Raw genomic sequence first — 19,338 nt, 5'->3', positions numbered from 1 at the left:
CAGCAAAAACTAATTAAAGAAAACACTACAACTAGTTAACTAGAACTCTATTTATACTCTGATGAGGTAGCACTGAGGAGAAGGACTGAGCTTCGACTGCAACTGAGGGTGGTAGCAAAGGGACTGAGGAGAGTCGGACTGCACATGCAAAGTGCAAAGACGTGAACACCATGAGGTACCTATCACACGAGTGGCCCAACCAGCTACTGCTGTGAAAAACTCTGATCTGTGGCACAGGAATGACCCGATATCAACAGGGGAGCACCCACAGGGACATCACTCAAAGAAGAACTTTTACTAGGTCTGTATGAAGCCTGTGCTTCACCATTCACCAACATTAAGCCTAAGAATTCTAAGGTAAATTGGGAAGATTTTTTTTTTTGGAGGGGAAGGTTGCATGGCAGTGCCACAGACTGAAGCCAAATCACAGGGGCAGACTCCACTAATAAGTATTAATTTGGAACTGATGTATGCATGCCTGTACATTCCCCAAATAATTCAATATAGTAAAAAAAAGTCAGAAGAAGGAGGGGAAATCTTTCTGCTGAGATTTGAATCCAAACACTCACGAAAGGCATCAGAAGGAGAAAGAGAAAGAAAGAGCAGAAGAAAGGTCAGAAAAAGGAGAGAGAGCAGAGAAAGAATAACACTGGCTACCATCTAGTAATTATATAATAGTCAAGCACAAACTCAGGCAACTGACTAAAAGAGAAAACAACTTACTTGTGTTCTTTGTGATAGATGTGGACTGCTAGATGAATAAGGTATGTCAAAAATGTTCTTAGCAGCAAAGTCTCATATGGAGAATGCATTTCCTCGGGCGTTGTTTTACCTTCTAAAATAAGAAGACAAGAAAAGAATCTCCATTATCAACACTATCTGAATCAGTTTGGTCTCAAACAACAAAAGCTTATCACCACATCTGCCTCTCTTATCTTCCTATGATCTCCCACGTTGATCCAACATTCACAGAAGAAACTGACTAGAGGTAGTGCTACTTCCAAGTCATCAGCCAACAGAGCATCACCTACCTGCCTCACAAGGATAGGGGAGAATTCAAAATGCTCTTGTAGTCTTGGGAAAATCAATCAGGACTTAATCCGGAAATTGGACTTGCATGGGCAATAACTCATTGATTTCTGCCTGCTCAGGCACCTTTCTTAGAGCCTTTCCAAAGGGCATACGAGCATAGACAGGGAAAGCAAACTATACAAGCAAAACTCCTTGTATAGCAAGGATCAGGATGTACCTCTGCAACTTGTCACAAAGACTCACACCAACACTGATTAGTTGACTATGCAGGAGAACAGTGAAACATACTATAGGAGGCCCCCGACTTGCGACCACCCGAGTTCTGACCCCCCGCACTTACAACCATTTTTGTAAGTGTGGGAGGGGCTGGAAATCCCTGACTTAATCCCTGGCCTGCATTTACGATGTCACATGGCACCTACTGTAAATGCAGGTTCAAGTTACAATGCCTCCGACTTGCAATGCTTCCCCTAGAACCAATCGCGTCACAAGTCACAATCCCTGGAAATCCCTTGGCCTGCATTTACGATGTCACATGGCACCTACTGTAAATGCAGGTTCAAGTTACAATGCCTCCGACTTGCAATGCTTCCCCTAGAACCAATCGCGTCACAAGTCGTGGGCCTCCTGTATACACAGATTGGTGTCAAACCCAGAAGGTAAGCAAAGCTGAAAAAACAAAGTAATTCTTTCCTCTTTAATCTATTTCAGTTGTAGTTACCTGAAGTGTTATTTATTACATTGTTAATTAGGACAATAATTCAGACAGAAGTATCGTTTTAAAGATTATGCTTTAAAACATTTTGATTAGCATTATTATTTTCTGCTTATTTTTGCCTGAGAATTCCAAAACACATGAATGAATCTTATTATGCCCACTTCACAGATAATAGGTAAATTGCTCATGAGCACTGAACAAGCTGGTCACAATGTTCTGTACAGAGCCCAACTCTCAGACAACTAGTCCCTAACTCTAGATATTATATCCTTCTGAAAGTCAACCTATAGGCATACAAACCATTCAGTATCCTGTCCATCTCAGCAAGGGTTACATTGTAATGATGAAACCTGCAATCCTTTAGAAATTTCCAGAACTGGAGCTTAGTCATCAGGAAGGTGTTATCAAGAGATGGATCAGAACCTAAACCGCTGTACAAACAGTAGAGTCTTCTCAGTACTGTAATGTGTCTCAATACCACATATTCTACCTATACAAAATAGTAAAGGGCATGTCTTAGTTTTAATCTCATGACATGTAGTAACCTCATTTGATGTTAAATCTAGCCTTGGACAGTATTGCCAGAAGTTAGTATTACAGGATTGTTCTATGAAAAAGGCATTTGATCCTCTCTGTCCATATCTCAGTGAAGAAGTATCCACATTCACAAACCCACCACTGCTTCCTCACCTCTGGCAACAGTTCTTGTAATTTCATCACAAAGACTACAAGCTAGGCAGGCAAGGAGCCAGAATTATCCTCTGGCTCTCACTGGTCAGAGACAAGAGACCTTGTCAGGGAATTGTGGGAAAACCTGCTTTACTATTGCCTGAACTGCATCAGTATTGTGGACAGCTAAAGGACTTTGTATTATATGTATGTATTATAGAAGCCCCTATTAGGGACTAGAGTCCCACTGAACAAACAGAGAATATAAGACACATGACATAACTTGGTTGACTGGGTGGAGTTTTATACTCTTTTGGTGCCATTATGGAATGATACCACAAAGGCCCCCAATCTAACCTCTCCCATGTCTTGTGACTTCTTAATAATTTTTTTTATGTTAACAAGAATGGAACAGCTCCTCTGTGGATGCTCTGCCCATTTGCTTCTGTTTTGTTTTTTACTGCCTTCAGACTCAAGTTGTAGCTGAATACAAAGAACACACAAATAAAAAAATGAACAATGTGAAACATGTCAGAAACAAATCTGAAAAATGTCAGAAGTGTGCAGGCTCTTACCTGTTTCATTTCTTCCTGTCTGTCTTTCTCTGGAAACAAGTTCAGCAATGAAGATATGTCTAATTCAATGTCTGATCCCAATAAAGAGGTATTTCCTGGACCATCAACTATTCTGATGGCTTCTGCCAAGTAATAAAAGTAAGAGTTTATCTTTGACTAATAAATAAAATCAATTAATTATATTCAAAATTAAAATAATATTCTCAATTATCTTGTTCCCATTTCCATTTTTCTCTTTAAGAAGAGAAGAACAGTACCCCTGTTGGTAAAATGTAACTGTTTAGCATTATCTTAACAGAATATATATTAAAAAATCTACATCCACCTTCCATAAGAGGAAGAAAACATATTAACATCATGTCTTACTAAATGTCCATGTTGCAGTGTTTCCAAATGTATCTAACTCAGTGGTGGGAAACCTATGGCCCACTAGGGTTCTATGTATGGCCCACACGACATTTTGAGTGCTCTTCCCCACATGCAGTGTTGCCAGATTCCACTGGTTTCCATCCACATCATTATTTTCTTACTTGTATTACTCAAGTGACACTCAAATAAAGCAAGGGCAAGTAAAGTGAGGTGCATGCTGATTGAACACATTTGCTGTCAGAGCTGTGCACTCCCTCTGTATGCAATCAAAGCACTGCTACGGTTCAGTTGGCACATCCCACAAATTCTAGGCATACAAGTGCAGTTAGCAAAACTACTCTATTCCAGGAGACTGCCTTGGTTACGACAATCATTTGGCCCACTGAGATGAACGAAGGCCATTCATGCTGCCCACTCACTAGCGTTGGTTGCCCATCACTGATCTAGCTGCTTTAAGGATGTGCCTAGGCATGAGAACTCATTCACCTTAAATAATCTTCCAAATGCCATAGTACAGAACAAAAAAGACGCATGGAAGCAAAGAGGAGTACATAATGAAATGGTGTCTTTTCCTAGGTGCATGGTGGGTGGAAGAATTTGGCCTCGTTAAAAGAAATCTGTTAGAAAATCGTGTTTTAGAAAACTATCAAAAGGGAACTGTAAAATGTTGTGGAAAAAAACCAAACAAGACATTGTTTAAGTTCCCATATCACTGACAGAATAGGGGCATAGATTTAGAAAATACACATTTATTTGAGGGACCTATCTGTACACAGCTGCTGCCAAGTCAAGACAGTGTGAAAATCAACTTTAAATCACCTTTGCACACACATACCATTGATCTTTGTTCTACCCAGTCTGGCCACACCTCAGGATTTTCCCACTCCCAACCCCCAAATCTTATGCATCATTCTGTGTAGACACTGAAAAATCCAGAAAAGAGTGAGAGTCTTAGGCCTCGTCTACACTTAAAATTCTGATGCACATGAAAAGTTCTCACCTTTGCATTCCATAGTTAGCTGCATCTACACCAGAGCTTAGCCTAAGTCAATGAAAGACTGTTATGTTAAGGACTATCCATTACTTACAACAGCAGAAAAACCCTTTCCATCTCCTGTAGGAAGCATTCACAATACAGAGCTATATCACCATAGCTCGCTGCTGCAATGCCCATATTGCAGACAAGTTCTTATTTTTCAATTTCTTAACTGAACAGCCAGCCCACTAGCACTTTTACAGAAGGAATAACAACATGAGAGCTTTGCTTTTTTTCCTGTTACTGCTCTCTGTATTGATACAGGCAGTCCCCGGGTTACGTACAAGATAGGGACTGTAGGTTTGTTCTTAAGTTGAATCTGTATGTAAGTCGGAACTGGCGTCAGCCGCTGCTGAAACTGATCAGTTTCAACCACGGCTGAATCTGGATGCCAGTTCTGACTTACATACAGATTCAACTTAAGAAACCCAGGCGTCCCCAAGTCAGCTGCTGCTGAAACTGATCAGCGGCTGATTCCAGGAAGCCTGTAGTCAGTCAGCCACTGGTCAGTTTCAGCAGCGGCTGACTTGGGGACACCTGGGGCAGATCAGCTGGGGTGCTGCCGGGTTGGTCCGGAGCAGCGCTGCGGGACCAACCCGGCAGCCCCCAGCTGCTCTACCCCAGGGGTAGGCAAGAAAAGCCTGGTCTGCTGGGGGGGGGGGGCACTAGCTGCACCCCCCCAGCAGACTAGGGAGACGGGGGTGGCGGGACCACCCAAGTCCTCCACGGCTTTGCTCCGTCTCCTTGGTCTGCTGACCTGGGAGACGCGGAGCAAAGCCGCAGAGCACGCGGGCAGCAGGACAGTCCAGGTGCGCCGTGGCTGTCCCACTGCTGGCGTGCTCCGAGGCTTTGCTCCCCATCTCCCTGGTCTGCTGGTCAAATCCGCGGAGCACACCTGCAGCGGGACAGCCCAAGCGCGCCTGGGCTGTCCCGCTGAGGGCGTGCTCCAAGGCTTTGCTCCCCGTCTCCCTGCAGACCAGGGAGACGGGGAGCAAAGCCGCGGAGCACGCCCGCAGTGGGACAGCCCAGGCACGCCCGGGCTGTCCCGCTGCGGGCATGCTCCGCGGCTTTGCTCCTGTCTCCCTGGTCTGCTGGGGGGGTCCAGCAAAGCCGCTGGACCCCCCCAGCAGACCAGGGACACCCGAGCAAAGCCGCCGCTCGGGTGTCCCTGGTCTGCTGGGGGGGTCCAGCGGCTTTGCTGGACCCCCCCAGCAGACTAGGGGGACAGGAGCAAAGCCGCCCAGGCGGCGGGGGTCCCACTGCCTGGGCGGCTTTGCTCCCGGGCAAACGAGCAAAGCCGCCCAGGCGGCGGCTTTGCTCGGGTGTCCCTGGTCTGCTGGGGGGGGTCCAGAGGCTTTGCTGGACCCCCCAGCAGACCAGGGATACCGGGAGAAGCTTTTGTCGCCCCGGAGGACATGGGTGGCGACCCGCCGCCCATGAGCTCCGGGGTGAGAAAAGCCCTGTTCGTAAGTGCGGATCTGACATAAGTCGGATCCGCGTAAGTCGGGGACTGCGTGTACAAAGGAATGTAGAGACACTAAAGAAACAGGAAATCAGTTGCTATTTATTATATTAAATTGAAAGTCTTTTATGAGCACATTACAATTTAAAACTGCAACTTCCTGTGAAACCTTGCATTAGTAATTAAAATTGCTCATTTATCTATCACTGAACCTTCATAGGGAAATGCTGATTTATGGAAATTTATTGCTAAATCAGTGAATACAGAATAGTCTCACACAATAAATACGTATTTTTTTATAACACTGACTAGAAATTATCTTCTTTCCACATCCTCAATTCAAACTGCTCACCGGTGCCAAAGGGACTTTGTGTGCGAATGCCACTCAGATCCTGAGTATTCATTGCATCCACTTGAAAAGCTGGATACTCTGCTATTTGATCATTTATAAACTCTCCTTCATAAATATGTCCATTCTTGAAGACAAATCTCCCCTAGCAGGGAAGGAAAAGTGGGGGGAGTGAGAGGTTCTCTGGTTTCATTTTTATGTAAATTTGCAGAGTTAGTAAACAATCATTAGAAAATAAACATGTTTGCAAACAGCTGAATTTCCTTCTGCTCTAAATCAGGTTTAAACTGCAATATATGAGAGAGTGCAAAGCAAAGAATGATTCTTCTCTGCCTGTGTAAAGTACTTTAAGATAAACCAATGAAAATCTGCTACTGTGCTATATGTATAAAGTGCTATTTGTATAAAGTGCTAATCTAAGACATTTGAGGAATAAGGATCTTTTCATTCTGATTAAAATAATTTACAGCTTTTCAAAACACTTTAACAATCCGTCCCCAGATCTATTTCCTTCGTGATCACCACTGCTAGAGATGCAAACGACCTATTACCTGAAGTTCACTCCTGTACAAGGGCAGTATGGAGTCCCCTGTGAGAAGGTGCATCAGACATTAAAAGTGATGTTAGCCACAAGCCAATGATCATTTATCTGCCAAAAGGCTGAAAACATCGGACACATCTATTGCACTTGTATTTTAACATACAGCTTTCATTTCACCATAACCAAACCAAGTTCCTCCACTTGGACCTTATCCGGTGCCAAGAGAGATCAGCAGAAGGACCCCTATTAAATTCAGTGGCTGTGGAATCAATGTGCTCATTCAAATACACTAAGGAAAATGAATGCAATTTTCCTTACAAAAACCTAGACATTTGCTACATAAAGCAGAATGAGCCTCTAGTGGCATTTTTATCTTTTATTTCATAACGTTGATACTTACAAAACCATGTTTTTTATTGCAAACCCATTCTCCATCATACATTGCTCCACTGGAATAGAAGAACCTTCCATGTCCATGACGATCCCCATATACAAAATCCCCTACATATTCATTCCTCAAAGGATACTGAGACTCAGGTATTCTCTTCAGAAACCAAGTGTGGGTACCATACCCATGCTGGAAAAAAACAAGCCATTACAAGAACTTTTCAAAGAGCCACTGCTGGTGCAGATCCAAATTCATACAGAGGAATGGAAATACCTGAACCTTGTATTTTGTTTTGGTTTGGGGTGACTGTCGCTAATTCAATTAAATGAGCTTGATTTAGCCTCAGGTTATCTTAACCCCTACTGGGTAACTCAGAGCACAAAACCCACCAGGAGGTCTGGTAGCAGCACTCAGGGGATGAACTAATTCAACGCTCCTCCGGGCAGCTTTCACTGGCTGGTATCCTATAGAGAGTGGGCCACAGTTTAAAGATGCCATTCCATGGCGTATGTGCCAGAACCAGTTTTTAGGAGATTTGAATGGCTCTGGAGGTCAAACTCCCTGCCCATTTTATGAGGGAGTGAAAAGGAAGCAGTTATGAGGCAATCTATTGAGGGGAATCTAATGGAGTTTTCCACCGACCCCAGTCTGCTTCCATGGCTTTCAGACTGATAAAAGGGAGTTTGCTCAGCTCACTTCAGGAAGGAAGGGAAACTTGTAGGAAGTGGAAAAAGGACCAGGTCATAGGAAAAGACTTAGTCCAGGTCTACACTGGCAGAGAAAACCGATGCAAGATATGCAACTCAAGCTACTTGCACCGACTTCCTAGGGCGGCAACACAGCAGGAGGTCAATGGGAGAAATGCCCCTGTTGACTTCCCTTACTCCTTGTGACAACAAGGAGTACCAGCGCTGATGTAGGTGCCCTCAGCATTTGATTTAGTGGGTCTTTACTAGACCTGCTATATTGAACCCTGTGGATCTATTGCCAGAGCGTCGATCCTCTGGCAAGCAGAGACGTAGCCTTAGCAGAGAGCTCTCTTCACAAGGAAAATGGAGAAATAGGAGCAGAAGCCTCCCCAAGAAGAGATCTGAGGAAACATCAAGCAGCACAAGCTGGGTTTTGGGAAAGAACTGTTGAACTCAGCCTAAGAAAACACAGAGTCAGGGAAACATCTGTTTTGATTTAAATTGATATTTTAACTACGATGTTTACTAGACCCCAAGAAGGGGTCTTACCTGACATGTGAATGGCTGGGTGCAGTTTTAGGGAAACCCAAGAAGGTGGAACGGAGGTAGTGGCAAGGTTCAATGCTGGACTGGGTAAGGCCCCTCCACACACCCTTCAGAGGCCCTCTCCATACACGCTGCAGCCAAAGAGATTTAATTTTTATTATGGGACAGATTTATATTTTCCTTTGGCTGGTGTGTAAAATTAATTTCTCTTTTCATAAAAAAAGTGAGCGGCTTAGTTTAAAATTGGACTTTTGCTAGTTATAACAAATAACATGCAAGTCAATTTATGAGTAAAACACACACCTGTAAGAACAGAATTGACAGAATCATGGGGAGCTTCTTTACTCCTGTATGAATTGAGGTATCTAATCTTACCAGTGTAAGAGTCAGGTATGAATTACAGTGGTGTAATACCTGGATTCCATTTACCCACTTCCCAGTGTACTCCTGGTTAGTTGTTAGCCACCTCATCCTTCCTTCCCCGTGGCGCACATTTTTTCCCCATTGACCTTCATAGATATTTCCAGATTTATAACTACAAGAAACCAAATAAACAAGGAAGTTATACTCAGCTATCATGCACACACAAACAATAATAGGTGAGGTTTTCAACTCTACAAATGGCAGCTAGGTGCCTAAATCCAGCTGACTTATAACAAGAGTAATATGCTGTTGCAAGGAAAAAACAGTACTATTGGGATAGATTTTCAATGTTGACTACTACATTCTGATTTTTCCTTTGTTTATTATTGCAGCATAGATTACCTAAAGGAAAACATTCACAATTGACTATACTTAATAAAATAATAATAATAATAATAATAATAATATAACACAATCTACTGTAGATTTGAGAGAGTTTGTGCATCTGTCTGTGTGTGCATCTGTCCATGAATCCATTTGTTCAAGAACTCCTCCTAAACAGTAAGAGCTAGGGCCACCAAATTTGGTATGCAGCTTCCTTTTATCATAACTTAAAGCAAAGTCAGGGTTTGGTTGCACCATGACAGTGGGATGTGCATGGAATGCAAATGTCTCTCATCATATGGAAAGGGAGCAACGTGATAGCAAGGACAGTTATGCCACAGAATGACCATAGGGAGCAGCTGCTGGAAGTACAGCCCCCACTAACCTGGCCACCACTGGGGAGCAGCCAGGGCATGTAGCCCCCACACTCTCCTGGAAAGAAGCTGTTGAATGAGCCATGCATTCCCTGCCACCCCAGGCTGGCTCTGGGAAGCAGCCATTGACACCCTTATCCCTTCTCCAGAGCCCCATGTAGCCATGCAGCTAACATGTAGCTTTATGCAAAGTAATATGCCTCAGTGTTCTTTTCCAGCCACACTTTCTGAAAGCAGAAAGAACTTCTACCTTGCCATTGGTAAAGGTGCACCAGCCAGAATATTGTGTCTAAAGCTGATTCTAAGGCAGATATAGAGTCTTACTATTTTGTTTTAATTTTTAAAATTAGTATTATGAAATAAGTAAGCAAAAGGATATAACGATTGTTTTTTAATTGTAATTACTAGATAAACTTATGTTTAGTGCTGGGGAGGAGCTGGTGGTCATGGTAATTGTAATTGTAATTTAATGTCCTTGTCTCGAGGGTGTATCTTTTGAAGTCCGACAACAACAAACAAATAGGCACTGACATCCCACTTCGCTGGCATGTGTTGACAAACCAAACCATGGTCTGTAATTAGAGAAGCTGTCCAATAGGTTTTGAAGGCTGTGCTATGGATCAGTTGACAGAGTACATATGTAAAAACTGAAAACATTGCTGACAAACTCCTCCAATTAACCATTTATCCATGGCATTTATGAGGTAAAGTCTGACATCAGTGCATAAAGATGTCACATTTTGTCACACTTCAGAAGATATTACCAAACATCTAAAATCTGTCTGAGGCAAACGTGCCATAAACAATCAACCAAAATAAACTCTCATGGAAAATCACACACCCCTGTTTGTGACAGGGGGTTACTGTGCAATCGAGAAGAATTCTTTTAAAGAGATGTTTTACAGTTTACTGCTGCCAGTCTCTGATTGTTTTATCTTTAACTGTTTTCTTTGTAAGACTGAAGAAGAAAAAGGCTGACCCAAGTAAAAATTAAAGCCATATAACAGGCCTTCTTCTTCACTGTTCTTACACTTTGTTTAGTCTTTACTCCTGTGCAAAGAATGGTATGATCAGTCCTGCCAACAGGTGGGGGGGCAGCTGTCCCAGGAACTGATGATTCTAAAGGACTTGGCAGCAATTGCAATTCCTGAAGCCCCAGGGCCTTTAAATTGCCACCAGAGTGCTGCACTGCGTGCTCTGGGCAGTTCTAAGGGCTGGGGGCAGGCAGCATGATGCGCTCCAGGTGGTTCTGAGAGCTGGCTGTCCCCAGCCCCACCCCTTCTGCCTGAGACCCTGACTCTTCCCGGAGCACAGAGCCACCCCCCTCCACATTGCAAAGGGGCCCAGAATGGCTTTCAGCTCCACTCAGCAAAGGGGGTTGGTGCCATTTTCACCTTTTTGTATAACTCTGAATGACCATGCAAACTGCAAGGCAGTAGACTATCAGGCTCTGTACGTGGAAAAAAAGGATTGGGCATGCCAAATAAAAATAAATCAATTCTGAAGATGTGCTGAACAAATGTGTTGTTATACTTACCATCTTATCCCCCAGCCATCTTTGACGTTGTTTACCAAGTCACCTTCATACCAGGAAGTACCTTCCTGGTTATAATAAATGTTACCCTAAAACAAAGAATAAAATCTGTTCAATTACTCAATACCTAAATATTCACATAAATGCTTTCAGGTAACATGATGTCCCATGGATACAGAAAAGTGGGAACTTGGGTGAGCTTCAGCCCACCCCAAAAATTAGAGATTGGATTAAGAAAGGAAAAGCTTGAGTTTGAAATAAAAGGCCTGTTTTTTCTCTTTTATTAAAAAAGGTCAAATTTTGTGATAGTATACTACCCACTACCCACGCGTGTCAAGAGCTATTATTATTATTAATTTAATTCTAACCCCCAATACAAAGTTATATTCACCCCGTATATGCAAATATATCAATTACCACATGTATTCAAACATTCTCTCAGCAGTCACTAAGAAAAAAAACAGATTCAATTTAAGTTAAAAGCAACTGAGAATCTAAAATGTTAAAAAAATTAAATCCTGTTATTTTGACCAACATTAATTAGCTACATGCTAAGCAAGACCAAGCATTTAAGTGTTCAAAAATGTTAAAAATTACATTTAGCCAAACAATGCTAGGTGACTGGAAATGCTTTCACCAATCTATTCTAGTCTACATAGGGTCTTATATTGCCCTTATCACCACACGATATGAGCAACTTTCAGTAATGCAGCAAATGACATGAATGACATTGGTCATGTGTATGTTCTCTTATCTTCTCCCCACGTGAAGGAAAAGTATTTGTAGTAAAGTGTTTTCGTTCGGTAAGTATTTTTTTAAAATATGTGTTGCTATGGCTCATGTCGGGTTATGTCTAGACTACAATGATTTATTGGAAAAAGGTACACAAATTGAGAGCTCCGCAATTTGTGTACCTTTTTCCGATTGTTTTTTTTGGAAGAGGCTTTTCCAAAATTTGGCCCATCTACACTGGGCCAAATTTCAGAAAAAGCTCCTCTTGCAGAAGACCCCCTTCTTCCTTGTGGAATGAGGAAGACAGGGCTTCTAAAAGAGCGAGTCTGCTTTTCCACAAAAAAAAGCGGAAGAGCAGACGCATTCCCTGAACGCAGCAGAGTTTTTTTGGGATAAAACCCCCATAGTGTAGATGTAGTCTCAGAGAAGGAAAGATCAAAGAAACATGCCATATAGTTGGAGAGAAAAGATAGCCATGTTTATGATTTTCCTTACTTCCTGGGGTTGGGAGAATCATTCCACAGTTGCCAAGAAAGTTCTGTCTACCATACACACAAGCTCTGCTCCTACTGCAAAGAGTCCCGCAGTACTAGAAGAGACCATGGTCTGCATCCCAGAGCATTAGGACTTCTTTTAAATATCCTGGGCGCAGGCCATGGATCACCTTCAAGATAAAGACCAAGACCTTAAACTTGATTCAAAATTCTGTAGGTAGCCAGCATAGAATGTGGAGAACAGGTCTGAGGTGATTGTAGCGACCTGTGTTGTGGAGGAGACACACTGTGTGGTTCTTACTAGGTGAGGAAAGTGGCATGATCAGGTTTATCACTCTGCTATAATCCAGCTGAGAAGTGAGGTCAGGTCATCATCTGGAATCATTGGGATGGAATTTCCTAGCCAAGTGGAGATGATAGAAAGCATTACTTGCAGATGTTGCTACACAGTGGTGGCCCATGGACCTAGGCAAACTAGGCAGTTGCCTAGGGTGCCACGGGCCTGGGTGCCTGATGATGACATCACGGCCATTGACGGCCATGCAGGTGGGGATGCCGATCACGCCTTCCGCCTAGGGCACCAGCTGCTGCAGCTGGCCTCGGGCCACTCCTGTTCTTATGTGAGTGTCCAGCATCAGTAAGGAATCCAAGCGTATTCATAGACTACACATCAAATTGACTATTTGTGGGTGTGCATCTTCAACCAAAAAAGTTTACACTATGGCTGTGGGCTCTTCCGAATGCTTTTCTCTGCCCACTAGCATCACCTCCATCTTGCCTGGGTTCAGCTTCAGCTGGCTATTCTTCATTGGTTGATCTTGTTCAACCAAGTACTTGCCATCTTGGTGTCAGTGCTGTACTTTTAGGTAGTGAATAGGTGGAGCTGTATGTCATCTAGATATTGCTGGCACTTGAGTTCCTGTCATCCAACCAGTTCACCTAGCAATTGCATGTAGATGTTGAAAAGGACTGGAGAGAAAGAAATCCTTCTGGGACTCCACAAGTGAGAGGACTGGTGGTGGAGATGCAGTTTCCTCAATGCTACACAGTTCGAGTCCTCCGAGAAGGTGTCAAACCATAGAATCATAGAACACTAGAACTAGAAGGAACCTCAAGAGGCCATCAAGTCCAGTCCCCTGCTCTCACAGCAGGACCAAGCACTGTCTAGATCATGCCTGACAGGTGTCTGTCTAACCTGCTCTTAAATATCTCCAGAGATGGGGATTCCACAACTCCGTAGGCAATTTATTCCAGTGTTTAACCACCCTGATAGGCAGGAAGTTTTTCCTGATGTCCAACCTAAACCTCTCTTGCTGCAATTTAAGCCCATTGCTTCTTATCCTATCCTCAGAAGACAAGGAGAACAATTTTTCTCCCTCCTCCTTGTAACACCCTTTTAGATACTTGAAAACCACTATAATGTCCCTCTCAGTCTTCTCTTTTTTAAACTAAACAAGCCCAGTTCTTTCAGTCTTCCCTCATAGCTCATGTTTTCTAGACCTGTAATTGCTCTTCTCTGGACCTTCTCCAATTTCTCCCCATCTTTCTTGAAATGTGGTGCCCAGAACTGGACACACTACTCCAATTGAGGCCTAATCAGCGCAGAGTAGAGCGGAAGAATGACTTCTCATGTCTTGTTGACAATACTCCTATTTATGCATCTCAGAATCATGTTTGCTTTTTTTGCAACAGTTGCACACTGGTAACCCATGTTTAACTTATCATCTACTATGACCCCTAAATCCCTTTCAGCAGTACTCCTTCCTAGACAATCACTTCCCATTTTGTATGTGTGAAACCATATCAGCACATTACTCTGGACCCCTGCAACTCTCCCAGATGAGACAGAAGTACCTCATGGTCTGTTCGCTGCTGCAGACAGGCCTAAGAGGATGACAATAGACATCAGTCCTCTATCAGTTGTTAGAAGGAGATCACTTATCAGTGTCACTAAAGCGGTTTGACTTCCATGTCCTGGCCTGACTCTGCTATGGATGTGACTTAATTAAGTCGGGAATAAGGCATGAATTTTTAAACAGTGAAAGTAATTAACCCCTGGAACAATTTATCAAGGTTGGGGTGTATTCTACATCTCTGGCAATTTTAAAATCAAGGTTGCATTGTTTTTGCTCTGAGCCACCCGGTAGTGGCAGCAGCCGGAGTCCTGGACCCTTTCAAATTACCAGGGCCTGCCTCCTTTGCCCCCTGTCCCAGTCAGCAGCCTGCAAGTGTATAGTACAAATCGTGGACAAGTCGCATGGGCTAACTGATGGGGTGGGGCTAATTAATCACCTATGAAGCTGTGCTGCTGAGCACCTTAGAGGGAACACCGGCTGGCAGGGAGGCTGATTCAGGAATGGGCTGCTGGCTGGCAAGTTTCCTCCCTTTCCCAATCTCCTGTCCCCCGTTCCTGCCCCTTACTCCACATACCCAAATCCTCTACCCCCCCCCCCCCCGCACCCATAGCTGGATGCCAGATCCCCTCCCAGATCTGGCACCCCAATCCCCTGCCCCAGATCACAGTCCCCTCCAGCCCTAGCTCATAACCCAAATCCCTGCACCCCCTCTTGTACCCCAATTCCTTGCCCTAGGTCACAATCCAACCCCCTGCATCCCAGTCCAGTGTTCCAGGTCCCAACTGCCTCCTTTACCCCAACTGCCTCCCTTACTCCAAGCTCCCTCCTGCATCCAACTTCCATCCCAGGTCTCTGCAACTCTTCCATTTATATCATGGAAGAGTGCAGTCCCCAACTGCTTTCCAAATTCTTAGAGTGGCCCCATCAAAAATTATTTCCCACTCCTATTTTAATAACTTATCCTCCCCACCCCTGCAGGAACATTCATTTTAATTAACATATGGTACAAAGATATTTCACTAGGATAATTCAAGGTTTATGAACTAGTTGAGTCTCACTTATATCCCCCTTGTAAAGTTTAAATTAGACTTAAGTGAGTTGTGCTAGTCCTCTCTACTGACTTTCATCTCAGTTGTCATTGGTCCAGGTGACACTTCAATCAGTACTTTTCTTATTTACCTTTCCATGTCTTTTGCCTTCACACCATTGGCCAATGTATGAAACTGGATGGGTGCCAAACTTGAACTTGCCAAAGCCATGCCTGATTCCATTCTTCACTTCTCCTTCATACGTGCTGCCATCAGGCCATGTGTAACTGCCGTTATACATCTGCACATTCTTAACAAAGTTCCCCTAAGACATTAAATTATAAATTCATTATTCACCAAAGTAAATGGCTCATTATTCCTCCTGGATGTAAGGCAGATGAGAATAAGTGATTGCAGGAGAGAGTATTTAGGGTGGGGGCTAAGCTGTCCTGAAGGAGGGGCCCTATCAGCAATCAAGTCCAAGGAGAAGATCTTAGTTGCACAGTTTGTTAGCTCACTGTTGATTTAATTCACAGCTGTTATAATAAGTTTGCTATTGCCACCTACAATTATCTAACCCATGTGCTTTCCTACAATGTGCATAATATATATTGTAATAATCTCTAATAATACTTTAAAATTATGTACTTTGCATTTTACCTCATACTTCACTCCATCAGCCCATATATAAGTCCCGTGTCCATGCATGAGTCCTTCGGAAAACATGCCCTTCAAAATAACACATGCTATTGTTTTATTCCTTTATTATAACTCAGATCTATAACGATTGGTAGTTTAAGGAAAAGTAATAAAACCCCTTCTATCAGCACCAAATTAAGAAAAATGTGAACATCAGCATCCATTAGAAACTACAGAATCCATTATTCAATACACTTACATTTTAGCTGTGCAGGTCCCAGTGAAGTAGTAGTATGTCCATTACCAGGTGAAGAATTTATCCCATTACATTTTGGGTACATTTACACTGCAAGTAGCAGTAAGCCTCCAAATTTGGGTCAAAACACTCAAGCTCCCAGGGCTTTTGCTACCACATTAAAAATAGCTGTGTAGACCTTGAAGCTTAGGCTCCATCTCAGGCACCGAAGCTCATGCAAAACCCCCTCCCTAGGCTTCAGAGCCTAGTAGCAACATCTATGCAGCTATTTTTAGTACCATAGCACAAGCCTCCAAGCCTGATTCTCTTCACTCAGGTTTGGTGCCTTGCTGCCATAGACTGTGAAGTCATACCCTTAGTGCCTTGCCATGGACATACCCGTAAACAGAATGCGGATCTACTTACTCTGTATATATTTCCTCCCTGAAAATATGCCACACCTTCCCCTTCATATAATCCATGGACTTTTTCTCCTTCATAGCTTCAAAGAAAACAAACGATGGAATAATCATATCACTATAAGTAAACCGGAAACAACCAAAGTTCATAGAATCATAGAACTGGAAGGGACCTCAAGAGGTCATTGAGTCTAGACCATCCCTGACAGGTGTCTGTCTAACCTGCTTTTAAATATCTCCAGTGCTGTGAATTCCACAAACTCCCTAGGCAATTTATTCCAGTGTTTAACCATCCCAACAGGAATTTTTCCTATTATTCAACCTAAACCTCCCTTGCTGCAATTTAAGCCCATTGCTTCTTGTCCTATCTTCAGAGGCTAAGAAGTTAAAAAATAATAACTGTTACTTTCTGACAAAAGCCAAATTTCATCGTTAGCATCTGGAAGGATTGAGGTGAAAGCATACACTGTATCTGGCTACTGGGTGGAACAAAAGGCATGCTCCCCTCTTACGCCCAAAGTACTGGGAGGAAGTGAGCAACCCCATGCATAATAAGCACCTCACTAGCTCACCCTAAATGTTAGGCAGAACCAAATATTATGTAATTACACTAGTGTATTCACTTTATATAGAAAACTGCATGTACACTTACAGTGAAACTCATTACCCAAATAAAGCCAGAGGAATCAGGCTTTATGCAAGTACCTATAGAGTGAATGGGATGGGGAGGCAAGATTCTAGGCCAGGACACAGGGCTATGGTATAGTCCTCCATCCATGATGAGCTCTGTTATCATGGGGTATTAAGGCCATCAGTAACTTATGCCAATACCCCTTGCACAGCCAATCTGCTAGTGTTCCACCACACCATGGTTCTTAAAAGGCTTTGTGCATACACACACATTCTAAGTTACCGCTACCTTCTGCTTTGCAGTACATTCATGTCTGATGTCTGTCTGCCTTTTAGATGGTATACTCCACAAGGCAGGAGCCATGTGCAGTGTCTGTTTTGTACAATACCAAACCATGGGAATGTAAAACAGTAAATCCTGATGTAGTGGATGTGTTTTTAGCTAAACTCACACATTTTAACATACTTTTCTACAATCAGTTGGGTGAGAATAGGCTCTTCATAAATCTGAACTGCTTCTTGGATCTTAGGTTCTTCCACCTCTTTTGGTTCTTCTTGGGGTTCTAAAGGGCTTGCTTGTGCTTCCTCTGCTTGATTCAGTGATGTCTGGACACATGACAGCTTGGAAAAACTATCTTCAAATGAAGTCTCAGGAGCAGGGGCAGGTGCCACCTTTTCTGTTTTTTTGCCATCTTTCTTCTTATCTTTAGCCATTGCCACTGAATTACCTCAAAGCTACTTTCTGAACAAGACTTTAGCTTCTTTTGTCTTTTTATGCCAGTTTAGTTTTCAAAATCTGAACTCATTTTAACTGAAAAAGAAAGATCAAAAGCAAACATGATGAAAATCTGGATTTCTCTCTTCTTCCTGTCTCCCAAAATAATATTTTAAAAAGTTTTATTGCTATATGGTAATTGCAACAATTCCCTAAAAGTATTGAAAGTAAAAGTGGCATATGTTTCCATGAGCTTCTAGGGCAGTGGTTCTGTACGCAAACCCTTGGGAATACACAGAGGTCTTTGACAGGGAACATTCAGTCATGTAGATATTTGCCTAGTTTTACAATAGGCTACATAAGAAGCACTGGCAAAGAGAGTACAAACTCAGATTTCATACAGACTATGACTTTTTTATATTGTTCAACATACTGTATGATGAAATAAATCACAATATTTATATTCTAATAGATTATATGTTAAAAATGAGAAACTAAACAATTTTTCAATAACAGTGCCATGACATTTTTGTATTTTTATGTCTGACTGTGTAAGCAAGTAGTTTTTAAGAAAAGTGTAAATTGGGGGTATGCAAGGCAAATCAGACTCCTGGAAAGGATAAGTAGCCTGGAAAGGTTGAGAGCCACTGTGAAGGATAGCAGGAATGCACTATATTTCACTAAGAGTATTTGGTGGCAAGTTACAGACTCACCTGATACCCATAATGCACAACATAAATGATTTATGGAAATAAGACTAATGCCACATATTTGTGACTCCAAATGATTACATGAAAATCACAGAACAATTTGGCTGTCTAGAATCATGACTCCCCCTGTTGTGGTTAAATCTTTATTGTGTATTATTCCTGATTCTGTAAGGCAGGAATATATTACATGCTATGTTAGGTAGGAATGATGCAGAGGCAATTAAAAACACACTCATTAAAGCCTCATTATTAATTGGGTCAAAACAAACAAGTGTTCAGTTACATTAGTCAAAACGATCGTGGGGGCCTGAACAACGCTACAAACCAGCTCACGCCCAAGCTGCCGTTCTGGTACAGCTAGCAGGGCTGGAGACTCCAGAGACTAATTTCTCCAGGCTACAAAACGTCTCCAGCAGGAGAAGTCAATTTACCCACCGCTCTTAAGCTACATTTGCAAAGACACCGGAGGAGACTGGACTCTCGGTCCTCCCTGCCCCGCCCTCCATACCACAAACCGGGAAGAAAAATCACGCTGGGACGCCTAGTACAGCTGTGCCCGAGGGTCCCTGGCCCGCGCCTGCAGCTTCAGCACAGCTGGCCGGGCCCCTGGCTCCCCTGCACCCGGAGCTAGGCGGCGGCGGTCCCTCAGCGCGCGCCACCCAGCGGGAAGCCAGGGCCCCGCCAGCGCCTGGGAGCTCCCCGCTGCAAAGCGGAGGGCGGCGAGGACAAGCTGCTGCGGGCCAGTCAGTCCAGCCACAGCGTCCTGTAGCCATAGTAACCGCCAGAAGGGCAGAAAGCCGCTCACTCTTCTTAAAGGGGCCGTCGCCCATTTCTCCCAGGCTGAGCATCAG

The 19,338-nt window shown here is 43.2% G+C and overlaps 1 protein-coding gene across 6 annotated transcripts in view; it reads right to left on the bottom strand.

The window, feature by feature from the left end:
- RSPH10B (radial spoke head 10 homolog B) overlaps positions 1-19,332 on the bottom strand; it is a 68,119-nt gene extending 48,787 nt beyond the window's left edge. For 2 of the 6 annotated variants that reach the window (XM_075899491.2, XM_075899495.2), the window contains exons 1-12: positions 18,996-19,331; positions 17,529-17,873; positions 16,440-16,515; positions 15,800-15,868; positions 15,291-15,464; positions 11,033-11,118; positions 8,789-8,909; positions 7,152-7,328; positions 6,214-6,355; positions 2,995-3,116; positions 2,051-2,240; positions 724-835 (exon numbers count right to left, since the gene is read on the bottom strand). In XM_075899491.2, coding sequence (XP_075755606.2) covers positions 724-835; positions 2,051-2,240; positions 2,995-3,116; positions 6,214-6,355; positions 7,152-7,328; positions 8,789-8,909; positions 11,033-11,118; positions 15,291-15,464; positions 15,800-15,868; positions 16,440-16,515; positions 17,529-17,776 — 1,517 coding nt within the window. In that variant the 5' untranslated portion in view covers positions 17,777-17,873; positions 18,996-19,331. Of the gene's footprint in view, positions 1-723; positions 836-2,050; positions 2,241-2,994; positions 3,117-6,213; positions 6,356-7,151; positions 7,329-8,788; positions 8,910-11,032; positions 11,119-15,290; positions 15,465-15,799; positions 15,869-16,439; positions 16,516-17,528; positions 17,874-18,922 lie in introns of all 6 variants that reach the window. The other 4 variants (XM_075899494.2, XM_075899493.2, XM_075899492.2 and 1 more) reach the window with 4 other exon arrangements.
- Positions 19,333-19,338: the final 6 nt, after the last annotated feature.

This window comes from Pelodiscus sinensis, chromosome 15 (genome assembly GCF_052426305.1).
Source record: "Pelodiscus sinensis isolate ZL-2025 chromosome 15, ASM5242630v1, whole genome shotgun sequence".
In the NCBI taxonomy this organism is placed as follows: domain Eukaryota; kingdom Metazoa; phylum Chordata; order Testudines; family Trionychidae; genus Pelodiscus; species Pelodiscus sinensis.
Note: the sequence above shows the minus strand (reverse complement) of the source record. Positions and strands in the feature narration are given on the sequence as shown.